This window comes from Poecilia latipinna, unplaced genomic scaffold (genome assembly GCF_001443285.1).
Source record: "Poecilia latipinna isolate Pla-1442-1.1 unplaced genomic scaffold, P_latipinna-1.0 Scaffold472, whole genome shotgun sequence".
Taxonomy (NCBI): Eukaryota; Metazoa; Chordata; class Actinopteri; order Cyprinodontiformes; family Poeciliidae; genus Poecilia; species Poecilia latipinna.
In genome coordinates this window covers 250,928-266,762 of record NW_015113088.1, presented here as the reverse complement: position 1 = coordinate 266,762, position 15,835 = coordinate 250,928, and the positions used below count along the sequence as shown (strand labels likewise).

Sequence of the window (15,835 nt, the reverse complement as noted above, 5' to 3'; positions counted from 1 at the left end):
TTGGATAAAACTGCTGCTAATTTCAGCCCATTTTCTATGTCTTTCTGTGCAGTAGCCACAAAATGTTACCACAACAGAATCCAGTTTTTTATTAGGCACATACTGAATGTTTTAATTAATATTTTTTCCATACATTTTCAAAGTTTCATTGAGAAAAGCAGTCTTGAATGGAACCTCTGTCTTTATAAAGCTGTGTTGTGTTCAAACAAGACAAAAAAAAAAAAAAAAAAAAGCAGAGGATGAATGATGACCAACCTAAATGGAAAATCTCTTTCATGTTGTGTTTGTTTAAGTAGAACCAGAGACAATAATTACAAGAATAAAATGTACAATGCATCTAAAGAGCACTGCATACATGGGACAGCGAGTCATAAATTTGTTTGTCTCGACCTAGATGATGCTGTTCTGATTAGACATATTCACCTCCCTGCAATTAGAGCCACCTGTTACATACTTCATGGCAATGAGAGAATATGAAGCTTAAGTTTATTATAATTCCTGACAAAAGACTGACCACATTTTTTGGTGATGTCGATCACTTATTCATATTTATTAATAGGATTGATGAATATCTGTTTATATATAAATCTTATTTATATATGATTTACATAATACGCTTAGTCACAGAAATTTAAGTAGCTGATTTGGATATTTTCGTGTTACTATTTGATCTTTAAGTGAGCAGAAACTGAGATGTAGAGATGATGCCATCTGGCGGCCACACAAGAGAAGTGGCGTTCAGCCCGCCTATCGACTAATTCAAGTTCCCCATTGGTTAAAAAGAATGAAAGAGTAGAAATTGATTGGTTATATAATTTTATGTCGACCAATCAAATCTTGTGTTTACAAGCGTTTATGAAAGGTGAAAGTTGAAAATAGAAGTGACGACACAGTTTTTTTTAAGGTTCCAAATTGTGAATTTATTTAATAAGAGAAGCGAGAAGACTGATGAAAACGGTGGATAAAAGGAAATGAAACCGCATGAGACCCGCAGACCGGGAAGATGTTCTGTTTCGGTGTTAAATCCGGGAGGTCGTCGGTGTCTTTACACAAGGTTGGATGCTAAGCTAACACCTGCTTTATTACACTAGAATCAATTTTAGTTATGTTTTTTTTAGTTATGTTTTTAGTTATGTTTGTCTTTCATTGTATAAGACAAGAGGTGTCCTTTAGGTTTTTTCTACCAGAATGTTCCTAATTAACAGACAAATTATTCATACATTTGTGAATAATAATTAATAATAATTTATCAATAGTAACTGTATTTTCACATAGTTATTTTAACTTTTGACAGTTATTAACAAGGAAGGGTTTGTTTTCTAGGCCGTGCATTATTGTTAATAAATTATGCCATAAAAGGAAGCCACACTTTGTAAATAACTCAAATATATGTATTGTTAATCTTATTACCCGAAAAAGATTGCGCCTGAAACGTCTCTATGTATAATTTTCCATTTCCATGCCGTTTACTTCTTCTTACTAGACTAACATTAGCAGTTTATGCACCTAAATATAAAGTAAGATCAGCATAAACATATAGAGATTAAAATGTAATTACATAAAATCAACGTATATCCTACTTATACTTGATGAATTAAGGCTGACTTACATCTGATAAAGCCCAAAATTCAGTTTCTCAGAAAATTTGAAAGTTGTATGCAGCCAGCAAAAATAATAGTGGATTCTTGCACTTCATGTTGAGAGAGCAGATATTTATGTTTAACACTAAATGTACTCATTAAAATGGGTGTTTCAGTTAAGTTTAAATGTGCTGACAGGTTGTTGCTAACCTAACACAATCTCTTGATTATTATGTAATGAAGGATGGAAACATCTTCTTTTCAACTGAGTGGAGCTTCAAACTCCATCCTGCAATAACATTAATTAAGATTAAAAATAGTTTTCTTTTCTTTTTTTTTTTTTGAAAATCACAGTTGTCTATCTTGCCTTTAAATTTAGGCAGAGCATATTTTTATAGAGACATTTTACAGTGTTTTAATCTCTGAAAAGTCAAACTTGGTTCATTTTATCAGTAATCAGCTAATAAACTGCTGCTGTTTTTGGAAATTTCTTACTGTTCCTCGCCTTTGAAATGGAAAACCGGATAAATAATGAAAGCAATCTTATGTTTTCCAGATCTTCTTTGTTTCCTTGTTACACATGAAAGCTCATCGCATCAGTCTCTGTCCTCTACATTTATGGAGACGTTGTCTCCATAGTGGGATCATTCGTGCTTTGCCAGCCGGACCAGAATCCTCTCCTCCTACTGCAGTGACGGACCTGGCTGACAGTGCCTCCTTAGATCAGAGCCAGGACTCCTCTTCTACTTGGTCCCCTGAGAAAGGACCCCCACCTGCTCCCACCCACTGCTGCATGAGTGGTTGCCATAACTGCGTTTGGATCGAACATGCGGAGCAGCTCCTGGCGTATTATCACGATGGAGGAGATAGAGCGCTCGCTGCCATAGAGGAAAATGTTCTTGACGAGAATCTCAAGGCATATCTTAAGATGGAGATCAGACTGCTGAAAAAGACGTGATGCTTTCCATGGACTCCCACCTACCTCATGTGGTCAGATTTTCATTCAGTTTATGGGCTTTATGTAAGCTCACTAAGTGACTTGTGTTGTGTTCTGTTTTTTTTTTTTTCCCTGCAAGCAGCCAGAGAGTTTTGACAAGAAAATGTTGAAGCGTCCTTTGGCATTTTATTGATAGATCGCATTGTGTCTCTTTTAGTCTCCTGTAGCTTTAATTCACAAATGCACTTTTTTTTTGAAAATCATCTGTGTGTAATTTTGTTGTAATTTAATTATATTCTATTATAGTAAGTTTCTCAGAGATTTTTTTTTTAAATAAAATCTGTTCTATTTATTTATTTTAACTTAAAGGTTCCTACTTTTTTCTCCCTTCTGGGCACAGAGAAATAGTCCAAATAGCCAAACAAACCTATCAGTTATAACTAAAAAAAAAGGAGTAACTATCTGCATTGTTCAAACAGTAAAAAGGCTGTAGGAATGAGCTGCTGTTGTCTCAAAGTGTCGATTCAAAATCAGTTTTAAATTTTGCGACTTATACCACAAATCTTCCTCCAAAAATAAGTTGTGCAAGTGAACAGGTAGGGTTTTTTTTTTTTTGCGTGAGCTGTGTGTGTCAAGAAATTTGTCGTGATGATGTTTGAGATAATGGCTGAGGAAATGGCACACTTTCTAACCTCAAAACAGGAAATTGCACTGCATGTTCATGGTCAGTCATAGCTTCACTTGGTAGAAGTGGTTGCGAAACGCATTTCTACAGCTCACTTCTACAGCTTTGAGTTTTCATCTCAAAGCTGCTTCCCCACTATTTCCTATCTTGCTATGTATGCTGATTTAACACATAAAAAATTTATTAAACAAGTTTAAACATGAGATCCACTTAGATATTGTGGAAGTCTTCTCTTTGAAGTACATGTGTTACTTTTGATGCACAGGAATAATGTGTAAATTGGGATCAGTGGTGTGGAATTCGCCGTCTTCTGTAACGTCTTGACTCAACAGAAGCCACTGTCTTGTTTACATTTTTTTTCATGACTATCTAGAAACTATATATCAATGTATTGAGTCCCTAAGTGGTCACCGAATTATTAGCTAAGATTAGTAAAATCTTTTCATGACAATGGGAATGACGGAGTAATTTTGTGATTGTATTTCTGTGGTATTTTCATAAGTTTGAAAATGTGCCACAAGACTTGACGTTTATTAACATTTAGTTGGTCATCTCATATTTCAAGTTTCATCTATAGTCATTCTCATTCTCAATAAGCTTTATTTATGGGATAAGTTAGAGTTTTGAAAGTAGCGTTTTGTGGGAAGCTTATGACTATTGAGTAATGTTACTTTATCAGAGCAGATTTTCATCAATTTTTGTCTCAGCTCTTTTGTCTCAAAGATATTTGACCCACAAATATCTTTGAAACTAACCTGTTTACCCAAAAAAAAAGTTAAACTAAAAAAATTATTCACGGCAAGATATCGATTGGTCATAGCTTATGATAAGCCTGCTTGGAAATCGGAACTTTGTCTTCAAGGAGCCAAAACCTGAAGGATGTTAAAGCAGTGTGTGTCTCATATTTATGGGATAACTCAAAAACAAAGGCTAAGAAAGTTTTATGGCCAGCAAAACTTGGTTCAGTTTTTTTTTTTTTTTTTTTAATATGAGCAAATAAGAGAATCCCCAAATTTTAAAACTATAGCATCCTTCATAAAACATACAAATTAATTAAAAAGTGATGTCCTGCTTTACAATTTCAGTAGTGCATCTATACAGCTCTTCTGATAGGTCACGAAACATTCAAACATATCAGTGACCACTAGAGGGAGTCCTAAACCCAGTGTGAAAGTTTTCCTGACTACTGAAATATTTTCTGGATTTTTGTCAATAATTTCATTATTATACTGATGCCCCCCACCCCCATAAAATCAGTTTCCCTGCTGTTTGTCGTAAAATACAGCTTCTAACACATTTAACTAATAAAATCAAAAAACCCTTTCTGTGTCACTGACTTGCACTTCAAATATTTATCTTCCAAGTATTGATGTTCTCCTGATGTTAATAGGATTTAGAGGACTGATGGAGGCACGTGCCATTATTGACGTCTGTCAGTCACTTGGCTGGTGAGCTCTGCACAGGCTGCCGTCCCTCACGTCCAGATCACCAAGGTAACGGTGACCCTGTTCTCATGCTCTGAGTCAGCACTAACGTAGTAATACAATACACTTGTACGGTGTTAATAATACAGTGATCAGTGCCGCAGCTCCTTCCTTGCACAGTGATGCCCTGATCTGGGTTATGCATCGGATTTTACTGATCATACACAGCAGTCTGAACTCGATGACTCTGAGAGTGTCGGATAAAGTCGAGACAGATTATCGCTGATGCCAAGGCTCCAGTTTCACTTTGCGTCATGGCAGTGTGTGTTAATTAGGTGGCATAAATCTGAGTAGATGTGCTTTCGAATAATTAAAATCTTCATTCGTTTGGTTGTGGTCAACTTCAACGATGGCAACAAAATAACTGAACGCTTAGCAGGTAAAAACAAATATATCTGGAGTTGTGTTCTATAATTTTGGTCATCCAGAAATTCAACAACAGATGTGGGAAGAGTTCAAGACGTTCAAATGCAGAAAGTATTTGTTTAATGAGACATAACAAGCCAAGATCAGGGCCCTGCTGGTATGACCGTAACTTTTAAAGCAATAGCTTATAAGGGTACCTTATATAACCCTTATATGGGTACTTACTGGTACATTCTTTGCTTTATGCAGATGATTTGGTTGTATTGATACCATAAAACCACGACCTTCTCTCCAAAGTGTGATATAGTCTTTTGATTTTGTTAGAAATTTTACATATGAGAATATTTTGTTACTGTCCTGGAGGATTAAAGGGTTTCACACATTATGGCAGTGTAAAAAGATAAACTATTTATCAGAATGCTGTACCTTTTCATATTTAATATAACTGTTCTGTTAACACAGTTCATTCACCTCTGTAAAACAACAAGAGTCAAACATAGTTTCCCTTCTGACCATCCTGCTAAGGGAATAGCGCAGGCCTCAAGTCAGCTGCACAGACAGCCTGGAGGCAAGGAAAAAAATTCACGGCAAAACAAAAGAAACATTCATTCATCCATCCATTGTGTACTTGATTGTCCTTGCCTGCAGGGTTACAAAGGGGTTGGTGCCTATCCCCAGCAGTCATTGGGTGAGAGGCGGAACACCCTGGACAGATCACCAGTTCATTGCAGAACACCACAGACACACATCTAAGGACAGTTTGGAGACACCAATAACCTGACTGTCATGTTTTTGGACTGTGGGAGAAAGCCAGAGTAACAATGTAACAGTAACAATACTGCAAAACTAAAATAGATCATGGGTGTTTTTATAGCTACTTTTCTAACATTTGTATTTTACTGAAAGTCAGAAATCAGATTTGGTAAAGACCTCACAATCGTCTATTCCATGTTTCATTGACGTGTTGTCTTCAGTGAGTAATCTAACTACTATTAACAGTGCAAGAAGACAATATATGCTTCAGCTTTTGAGGAATTCAACCACTAAAAGATCATGTCCACAAACATTCAGCAAAGTTAATGTCTGCCGTTTGCTACACTAGGAGACACGGTGTCAAAAGTAAACTGTTTATTATTGTCATTTTCACTTATATGAGTGGTAGCCAATTTCTGGGTGAGGATTTGAGGAAACTCCAACTTTAGGAAGCTTCCCTGTTAGATATTTGCATAACAAATTTGGAAATTCTTTCACACCTGAACACAAATCCAGCACAATATAACTTCTTCTAACTGCTAGCTTAGCTGCACTGCTAAAGTTAGCTTGCACATGAATGACAAGTACAGATTCAGCTATTTTTGTGTTTTCAGTTTTGTCAACTGCAATGACTGGTACAGTTGAAAACATTTTGAACTTGAAAAAATATCTTTTAATTTATTTATTTTCTGTTGCTGTAGTCAAACTTCTGTTGCGTGAATAGCATGTTACGTTTGCAATGTATACTGTCCAAAAAAGCCAACTCATATATAAGATGTGAAAGCTACAGCATTTTTTTTTCTTTTAATAATGGATAATAAAGTATTATCTGTCTCCAATTTGCGACCTTTCTGTCTGTTTAAATTGTAGAGTATTGCTTAGGGTAGGGGATTTTAAAGTCGCAATAAAACCAGCTTGGTTGGGAAAACTTTCTATATGAACACAGCAGATGTTGGAGAATTGCGTTGCAAACAGCCGGGGAAGATTCTGGCAGCTCTAGGAATCTTCCTGTGACATTGATAATCTGCATGAACATAATCTGGTCTGAGTTATCTTGTCCTGCATCCTCATTGTCTTCAGTCAGTAGTTTAATTACCTTCCTAGTGTTGACGTGAAATTTCTAGAAACCTTAGGAGACATTTCTGGAGCTTAAGGTTTTATAAAATGTTCTACAAAATATAACAGAGTCTGAAAATGGGAGAAAGCCATAAAAAAAAAAGCATTTCAAGGCTTAAAATTGACAAATTATGTGATAGAAATGGTAATTTAAACAAGGTTTCAACAGATTTCTTGAGTGTAGATGAGCCCCTTTTACATTAAAAATAGGCACAACAGTCCTCTTAAGTAACAAGAGGTAGAAATGTTCGGTTAAAGTCATTACAGATTTAATGTACAAAGTAACATGAAAACTCACAAAAAGCAACCAAAACTGCACTAAGATGAAAATGTATTCGAACCCTGAAAAATTCAGTTTGCCTCAAGCCCAAACAATTGATATGTTGTCATAAGAGTTTGGAGGCGGTGCCTTCATAATCGCCTGCTGGAGTTGGGTTATAAGAGACCCTGAGGTCCAAATCAGCCCTCACAGCGAGCCTAGCATAGAAGTCCACTCATCTGCTAGACTGAGCAGTGCTGCACCCACATCCACTCGTTTGGCTGTGCTTCAGTCAATCAGCTGGTGAGTACATTGGAAGTCAGGTGGATTTATTATGCATAGGTACCTGGGGATGATCTGCAGATGAAAGGAAGTCACATTTATCCCTTATTTGCAGATAATTTATGAAATTATCAGACTTTAAGAAAACAATCTGATTTTACCAGCTGATATAATCAATTTAATTGTATTTTTTTTCTTCTGTGTCATAATTAGGTTTGAATTGGAATGTAGCTCATTTAATTTTAAACCGCCTTAGTCTTTGAATTTCATTGGATTGAATTATCTTCGGTTTGATATAAATTGAACTTGTTTTTATTGTAAAGTGTCTTGGGTTGTCCTTTCTTCTGAACTGGTGCTACAAAAATGTAATGACATAATATGCTTTATTTTCAAAATGTATTCATTTATTCGGGTTTTTTTTTTTTTTTTAACAAAAACAATATGCAACACCTAGTATTAGATACAATTGTCCAAAAACACATTTGTAAAATCATGAAAAGGTTTCTCTTTTAGAATATAAACTTTACTATTGTGGACTGACATTCAAATTCTGCACCTTTTTATTGAAATCCGCAACATTAAGAGTAAAGATCCACATTTGTCAGGCATTGTAACAGAGACAGATTGTTTGATTAGACCCTCAGTGCACAGCTCAGCAACTCTTCCCAGTCGTCCTTGTTTTAACAGGATTACATGAGTGCAACCAGCTTGAAATGAAGAGGGTTAGGACATCTTATCTTGAGCCAGGGATTAGTGGAAATTGGGTCGTCTTTGGTGGACAGGCTGCAGCGTGGACCCCCAAGGACTTTCGGTTACAGGAAAGCGTCAGATCCATAAGAGGATTAGAGCTGATAATGTCAGACAGAGGTGACGGTAAATCTTACATCAAATCAAACTGGACGTGGAGGCAGGAAAGAAGACCGAGGTGACACTGTTCGTCAGATCGTAACATGAGTTTTACTTCCACAGATTTCATCACGACAGCTTCACTTCTGAGAAACCCAACGACTTACCTGCGCACGTCTTTTCGGAGTGCTCAAAATGAATCTTGAGCCACCCAAAGCTGAAATCAAATCAGCTACCCGTGTAACAGGAGGCCCTGCCACTCCTCGCAAGGGCCCGCCCAAGTTCAAGCAGCGGCAGACCCGACAGTTCAAGAGTAAGCCTCCAAAGAAAGGAATTCAAGGGTACGTCTCGACTAAAGCTTTTTCTCCTTCAGGTCTTACAAAAAAAAAAGAATGAATGCATGTTTTAATGTGTAATCTATGGTGTTATTTCAGCTTTGGAGATGACATTCCTGGCATGGAGGGCTTGGGCACAGGTGAGTTTACAGTAAGACTTAAACTGCAGAACATTTCAGCGATTGAGAAGGCGCCTAAGCAACTTCACATTTCCACCTCTATCCCCAGATATCACCGTCATCTGCCCCTGGGAGGCCTTCAACCACCTGGAGCTGCACGAGCTGGCCCAGTACGGCATCATCTGAGGCTTCCCGTTATGGGCCGAGTGTTTCCGACCACCTGCCTCAGGCTCCATCCCAAACCTCTAAACGGAACTGTTCTAAACAAGAAACCAAAATAACGAACTGTAACAAACATAAAAATCGGAAAAAGAGAAAAAAGTGACCAAAAAAAAAAGTATGTTCTCCGACTCTGGACTCTCCGACTCTTACACAACATCTGCTTGTTTAGGATCTGTTTGATTTTTTTTTTTTTTTTACAACTTCACTCGGTAGCTCTGCTCCGTTACTCCCCCACCAACAACAACAAAAAAGGAACATCTACGCCTGCTCTCTGTTCTTTTGCTTTCTCTTCTCTCTCTCTTCTCTTCTGTCCTGAACACGGATAAAAACAAGAAACCTACGCAAGCAAGGCAGCCTCACAGTGAGTTTAAGTGACAGACCCGTGAAACAGGTGGGCTCCCGTTTCACGTGCCTCGGTGCCTCGTTCTCCATCTTAAGAGGGTTCTTCCATCGATGCCGAACACATAAAATCCTGAACCTGAATTCTGTAGAGAGCAGACACCAGCTCGCCATTGCTAAGCATAAAAACAATAATCAGAGCGCCACGATGCAAAACAAAACTGCCCCCTTTTACTGCACAAATCAAGACTTTGAAATCAGCTCAAAGGCTGCCGTGTTATTGCAACTTATCACTGTACCTCTACCCTCGTGTTTTCTAATGAGGCCAGTATCACCCTTCTACCTTGTAAATCTCCCTTGTATAATGTTGATCTATGTCATTGCATGTGTATTTCTCCTTCTTCCACATGACACTGTAGTGTCCTGTGAGTTTGTATTTGGTGTTTTGAAGCTCATCATTGTAGCTCTTATTTGTTTTTCTTACCTAGAGTAGCACATTTTTCATTTGTAAACTGTGTCCTTCATCTGCCGTCCATCACTCTGCCTGTGATTCATCTTCAAATCCTCTTTGTCGTCCTCACACCACTGACACGTGCGGTTATTATTTCACTGCAGAGGAGAAGATGATTATAAACGAAAGAGTGAAAGAAGGCAGAGGGATCAGTGGAATAAATACTAACAACAAAAGTCTATTGAGATGTGTAATGGAGCTTTGTTCTCTCTACAGGACGATGGAACAAAAAAATAAAGAAAAAAAGAGTAAAATAAAACTGAATCTGTTTCTTCAAATAAAGCTCTTAGATTAATAGGAAAAACAGGAAAATGTAATCCATCTCAGGGGAAAGGTAACATTTTATAAAGCCTTAAAATGTAATTTGAGCAAAAGTGACAAGAGATACTGAGAGGATGTTGCATGTGGAAAGAAAAGAGTCAAAGGCCTTGTAAATGCAAATAAAACAAATGTGCAGTGAGGATTGCTGTAAATTTGTATTTTATACAAGAATGTAAACCGATTTGTAAACTGATATAGACAACAAATGTTAAACAAACGTAAAAAAAGAAAGGGGTACTCTGTTGCTTAATTGGGCAGGGGCTCTAAAACAAAATTGTTCAATCTGCTCATAGGAAAAACTAACTTGAGGGAAAGTCGGTCATACACGGAAGTTAAAAAGTGTTCAAGAAACAAAAGTAAAATGGATCCTGCTTCTGAACAGTTTTTTTTTTTTTTTTACAGTGTCTGGTTACACGAAATTAACCCCTTAACTGATGGTGTTCCACCAGTGGAACAAATCCAGTGTGTCTGAATTCTCTGCCTTTTTTCTCCTCTTTAAACTCTGTCTAGATATGTTAGCCTAGATACCCCCTAGTGACTGACATGAGGGGGGGGGGACAATAATGTTTTGAAATGGCTTTTTCCGAGCCGATAATACCCAGAGAGCGACGGAAGCTCATTTTGACATGCCTGCAATATTTCTGACTGGTCAACTCGGAAACTAAATCTAAAGCCACCGATGTGTAGCCAACACCTGTCCTGTCATAAGGATATAAGGCATTTTGGGGTTTGTTTTGACATGAATCCACCAGCTGCATGCGTAATGTTGAATTAGAGGAATAAAATGTTAAACTTCTTTGCTTGTTGTTTTCCTCTGGTGTCCCGAATTCAGGGTTCTGCATGTACACAGTGGAAACCACACAGAGAACAACCAGTCACCATTCAACTTCAGACATATCTAGGGTTTTATTCAGACAATGAAATGCATAGAGAAGCAGACCAGAATCACGCCCAAACCATCAAGAAAATACAAAAATAAGAGAAAAAGCAAATACGCCTTTGGGAATTGCTCGTGCGGCTGCAAACAAAGCAATTTAGCTTGCTGCTATAAAATGGGGACTTTTATTTGAGAGGTGTGTTCCTCATTTTAATATATGCATTGAAGGTGTGTCCTCTCCTTCTAAACCTCTAAGCAGTTTCAAATTACCTAAATGGGATGGTCTAAATGATTTTGTCACCTTCTTTGAGATCTATTCAAAACCAAAGATGAAGAGAGAGAAAGAGCAAAGGTCCAGAGTGAGTAAAAGTCAGAGAGAGCAAAGGTCATTCTCAAACAGGATTTTCTCATGTCGGTTACATCTGGAATCTCTCCTGTTCCTCCCTTTCTAAACATTTAAACAAATACCTTAATTGTCAGAGAGATTTATTTTTCACCGAAACCTTGTTTTGTTTTTCTCCAGGTTTTAAGTGTCTTCCTTACCCCTAGAAAATCACCAAAGAATTTGACTTATGTGAACAGACAGAACTTGTCTTTTCCATCCTGTTTTTTATGCGTAACTGTGTTTACAGGACTTTTTTCTGTCCTGTAAGCACAGGACAGAAAAAATCTCTCCGTGGCGCTAATGGCCCATCAATGAGCACTCAGTCCGCACTGAGGACCATAGACATCAATACGTAGACACCTCAGCGCTGAGTTGTACGTAACAACGTCCGCCATCTTCCATGTGGCAGCAGAGCGATCGGAGCTCCTTAAGTCCTGTGCTGTGTGGACTTGTTTCAACCGTTTTACGAAACAAACTGGATTCACTGGCATTACCTTTCACAGGTAAGGATTAAAGATCAGAATTATTTGACTTTGCAGCCAGAAATTCGCTCCTAAACAACCGAAAAATACTTCCTATGTAGCTTAATTGGCCCGCAGTAACGCTGATTGTTAGCGTTACTGCGGGCCAGTAACGCTAACACACACTGTTAGCGTTACACAGTGTTACACTGTGTTACACACACAGTGTTTTCACACTGTTTTCTAATGAGAGAGAGCTGATGAACAACCGCTGTTAGAGGAGAAGTTCGGTCCATTTACCTGTATTAGCTTACTGGCACATAGTCCACATTCAATATGGCGGACGCTGTGACATATCGCAGCAACAGGCCGACCCGCTCCATGAGGCGTCTACGTCTATGCTGAGTACTGTGACTCATCACTGTCACGGTCAGGTACTGCGGGGGAGGGGGGCGAAGGGAGGGTCACCGTAGCCGCTAGAGTGCGGGGGGAGGGGAGGGGCTCACCAATGAGTTCTCAGTCCACACTGAGGACTGTGACTCCCCAGTCTTGAAACACTGAGGAGTGAGTGATAGTCCAAGTGTGCCGTTTGGAGATGCTGAATGGAGACTCCGGATGGCACACTTGGACAACACCTTTACATCCTCATAAATAAATGTCCAAAATGATTTTGTGATATAAATCCATGAGCAGAATACTTTATTCAACAGATTTATTGTTTTTTTCCAGTTCATACATTCAACACTCAATGTGTATTTACAAGAAATAAAAATGAAAAAAAAATTTAAAGCAAAATTCTTCAATTATTTTTGTGTTTCAAACCTAAACCACTTACAGTTAGAGTATTTTTGACTGCAAAAATTGAAAATTTAGCTTGTCTTCTTCATAAAGAGACCAAGCTTTTACATGTACTCCAAATTGTTCAAGAACAGCAGCTGATTTAATTTGGGTGTGCCTTTTCAGCCGTGTTTGGTGATTTTGGTCCCACCAGTTATGGGGTTAACAACACAATCACCAAACCTTTTGAAGTTACTTCCTGAACCTCTTTAAGGTTTTGTTTCTTGTCTGTTTCATTTTTCAGGAATTCCTCGGATGAATGACCAAAATTATGCACATGTATCTGTGTTAAGTATGAAAATGAAAAAGTTTTTTAATTATTTGACTTTATTTATTTGAACTATTGACAGTTCTAATAGTTCAAATTGGCAGATGAGGAACTTTTCATTTTAGCCATGCAAAACTTAAGTACAACAAAGTAATTTTACAAACCTCTGTAAACTGGCCTAACCACCTGCTTTTGCATATCTAGAACTGTTAAGATGCCCAGATGTGACGGATGTTATGAAACTTGAGAGCTGCTGAACCTTTTCTTATTGATGTACTTGGAATAAAGAGCATACCAGTGAGTGAGTTCAGTTTAAGGGCAGATAATATGACTGCACTATAAAAAAGACAATAAAGATAAGATGAGCAGACGTGTACAGGAAGGAATTGCCTTTTAGATTGAAAGAATGAAGATAAAAGCCAACACCACATACTATGAAAGATGGCTAACAAACGAAAAGATGAGAAATTTACACACACACACACACACACATATATTTATATGCTATATATGGAGAGAATTATTTTTGTGATCATCAGAGTAAAGTGTATGGCACCGTTGTATATTCTTGTGTTACACATACTAAGATAAAAGCATGTATAATTTCCCCCTACGAGTGTAACTATGTAAAAAAAAAAAAAAAAAAAAAATCCGATATCAATTATTTTCCTTTGTCTCTTGTCCCTTTTTGATTTTTTTAAACAGCTCTGTGACGCCTCCGTGGTGTTTTATTGTGAAAGTCTGAGCCGGAAACGGCTAGACATCCTAAAGCTAGTTTTATCAAGAAAAGTGACAGCGGGACTCAACATCCGAGCACACCTCTTCTGTTCCTCCTATTCAGTACTTACCTGGAAGCTGGATAAAGCTGCAGCGATCACATTGTAGCTTTGAGTAGCCACTGTATTTCTGGTGAATATATTAATTCCCTCTCCCGTCGATTAAATAATCCGGAAACTTCAACTCAACTGCGGAAGAAAATGAACGAGAGCGAACTGAACCTTTTTGATTTTGAGCGACGTTTCGATGAAACTCGAGCTCTGGAATGGATGCAAGAAAACTGGTGAGTGGATTTAAAGCTATCGTAAATAAGATGAAACATCAGAATTGGCTGCTGTGATTTTTTTTAACCGGTAACATGTCGTACTTTGCAATTACAGATTCGTTATAAAGGCGGGGCGTTTTAATTTTAGGCACTTCCTTTTCAAAAAGGTTTCAAGGATGGAAAGTATTACTTAGTACACCTTGAACCTTTTAACATTTTATTATGCTGTAGCCAAAACCTAATCTTTTATTTATCTAATAGGGAAGACAAAGATAAATGTGCTTTTTTTTTATTTTATTTTACAAACACAAACCTAAACCATACTTTCATTGTGGTATGAATCTGTAGAGTTTGCACATCAAGAGACTCGGTCAAGTTGGATGGAGAACTCTGATCAGAAAAGCATCACAGGGAGGTGCTGCCATCACCAAAAGCAGAACAGAAATCCTCAGATCAGATGGGGAGGGGGGTTTGTTGACTGGATTTCTCCACAAATCAGGACTCTATGGTAGACACTACAGCCAAGAAGAAAGGCTGTTGAGAAAAATCCACAAGACTGCAGTCCACTACAAGCCATGTGCAAACAAATGGACAGACATGCCACAATCAGGGGAGACCACAATGTTAATTTTTGACCTGCATAAAAAGTGGCAAACAATTAAAACTGCAAATTACATTTAACATACCATTATCACTGCAAAACATGGGGGTGGCAGCATCATGCATCTTTAGGAAAAACTGGGCATCTACCCAGAATTGATGGAAAGATTGATGGAGTTAGATAAAGGGTAATTCAGGAAGACTAGCTATTGGAGCCTGCATATAACCTGAGACCGAGGCGACGGTTCACCTTCCTTGTCACCAGCCCTAAACATACACCCAATTTGCAGCTGTAGTTGCATCTAACCGTACTCTCTCAGGTGGCAGGATTACAAAAGCAGGGGCACGCTTTGTTTATAAAAAAAAAGTGTTAAAACCATATCTCATTATCTTTGCATTTTGCAGTTTTCAGAAGAAAAAAAATCCAAAGTAGTTTGTGACTTTAATGTGACCGAAAGTAAAACAATAGTGTGAATACTTTCAAAGGGCACAGCTAGTGTTCTTCCTTGTTACCTTGTCTGGGTGCAACGACAACATCTTTTGAATTATTTGGTTGTGCAGCATTCCTCACCCTCAGCATCTGCGTAGCAGCTGAACAACACAAAGGCCGTCTCCTTTAATCAGTTGTTTCCTTGTCTTCAGATCTGATGCAGCTGCAACTATATTTCTGAAGAAACTCGATGACAGTACTCCAAAATATACTCATCGCCATTTTCAATACTAAGCAACTTTTTTTTTTTTTAAGGCACCGGGTTCTTTCTAGCTAGGAACAAAAATAAGTATGGTTAATTACAATGAGACAACATTATTGCTTCTTTAATTAGGGATAGAGGAAGAGCTGAAGTAGTCTACCCTTAATTTAAAAATCAATAATTTAAAAGTGCCACTTTCCTGTTTACTAAACCAGCAGACCAAGTGTTAATGTCCTTCTATGGAAACATGTACCTCTGATTAATAAGATGTATCCTTCCATTTTTCTTTCAATTCAAATATATTTGTGGTTAAAAAGTAAATTTGTCTACTGTTGAGGGACGTTTAGTTTTTTCTTTCGTCCGTGTGCCTCATTGGGAAACTACCTCCAAACAATGCTTTTACCTCGTCAGCAAAAGAGAGTCACATATGTGTTTTTTTTTTTTTTTTTTTTTTTTTTTTTTTGAATGTTTCCCCCCCCTTAAGCTCTTTTTTTTAAACGGGGGAGGGACACCAAGGG

At 37.8% G+C, this 15,835-nt stretch overlaps 3 protein-coding genes across 3 annotated transcripts in view; all 3 read left to right on the top strand.

Annotated features, from left to right (window-relative positions):
- Positions 1-858: 858 nt before the first annotated feature.
- Positions 859-2,565, top strand: oxld1 (oxidoreductase-like domain containing 1). Its single transcript, XM_015039443.1, has 2 exons — positions 859-1,054; positions 2,137-2,565. The coding sequence occupies exons 1-2, from the start codon at positions 1,004-1,006 to the stop codon at positions 2,536-2,538; spliced, it is 453 nt and encodes a 150-aa protein (XP_014894929.1). The 5' UTR covers positions 859-1,003; the 3' UTR covers positions 2,539-2,565.
- Positions 2,566-7,362: 4,797 nt separating this feature from the next.
- pde6gb (phosphodiesterase 6G, cGMP-specific, rod, gamma, paralog b) lies at positions 7,363-9,099 on the top strand. Its single transcript, XM_015039442.1, has 4 exons — positions 7,363-7,483; positions 8,432-8,649; positions 8,743-8,783; positions 8,872-9,099. The coding sequence occupies exons 2-4, from the start codon at positions 8,504-8,506 to the stop codon at positions 8,946-8,948; spliced, it is 264 nt and encodes an 87-aa protein (XP_014894928.1). The 5' UTR covers positions 7,363-7,483; positions 8,432-8,503; the 3' UTR covers positions 8,949-9,099.
- A 4,645-nt stretch (positions 9,100-13,744) lies between these two features.
- Positions 13,745-15,835, top strand: part of LOC106951750 (elongation of very long chain fatty acids protein 6-like) — a 13,115-nt gene continuing 11,024 nt past the window's right edge. The window contains exon 1 of the mRNA XM_015039440.1: positions 13,745-14,043. Coding sequence (XP_014894926.1) covers positions 13,961-14,043 — 83 coding nt within the window. The 5' untranslated portion in view covers positions 13,745-13,960. The remainder of the gene's footprint in view (positions 14,044-15,835) is intronic.

Excerpts from the sequence above, each read along its gene's own strand:
- oxld1 (XM_015039443.1), top strand. The coding sequence starts at position 1,004 with ATGTTCTGTTTCGGTGTTAAATCCGGGAGGTCGTCGGTGTCTTTACAC. Across the intron at positions 1,055-2,136 it reads CGTCGGTGTCTTTACACAAG|ATCTTCTTTGTTTCCTTGTT; the intron begins GTTGGATGCTAA and ends TATGTTTTCCAG.
- pde6gb (XM_015039442.1), top strand. The coding sequence starts at position 8,504 with ATGAATCTTGAGCCACCCAAAGCTGAAATCAAATCAGCTACCCGTGTA. Across the intron at positions 8,650-8,742 it reads CCAAAGAAAGGAATTCAAGG|CTTTGGAGATGACATTCCTG; the intron begins GTACGTCTCGAC and ends GTGTTATTTCAG. Across the intron at positions 8,784-8,871 it reads CATGGAGGGCTTGGGCACAG|ATATCACCGTCATCTGCCCC; the intron begins GTGAGTTTACAG and ends CTCTATCCCCAG.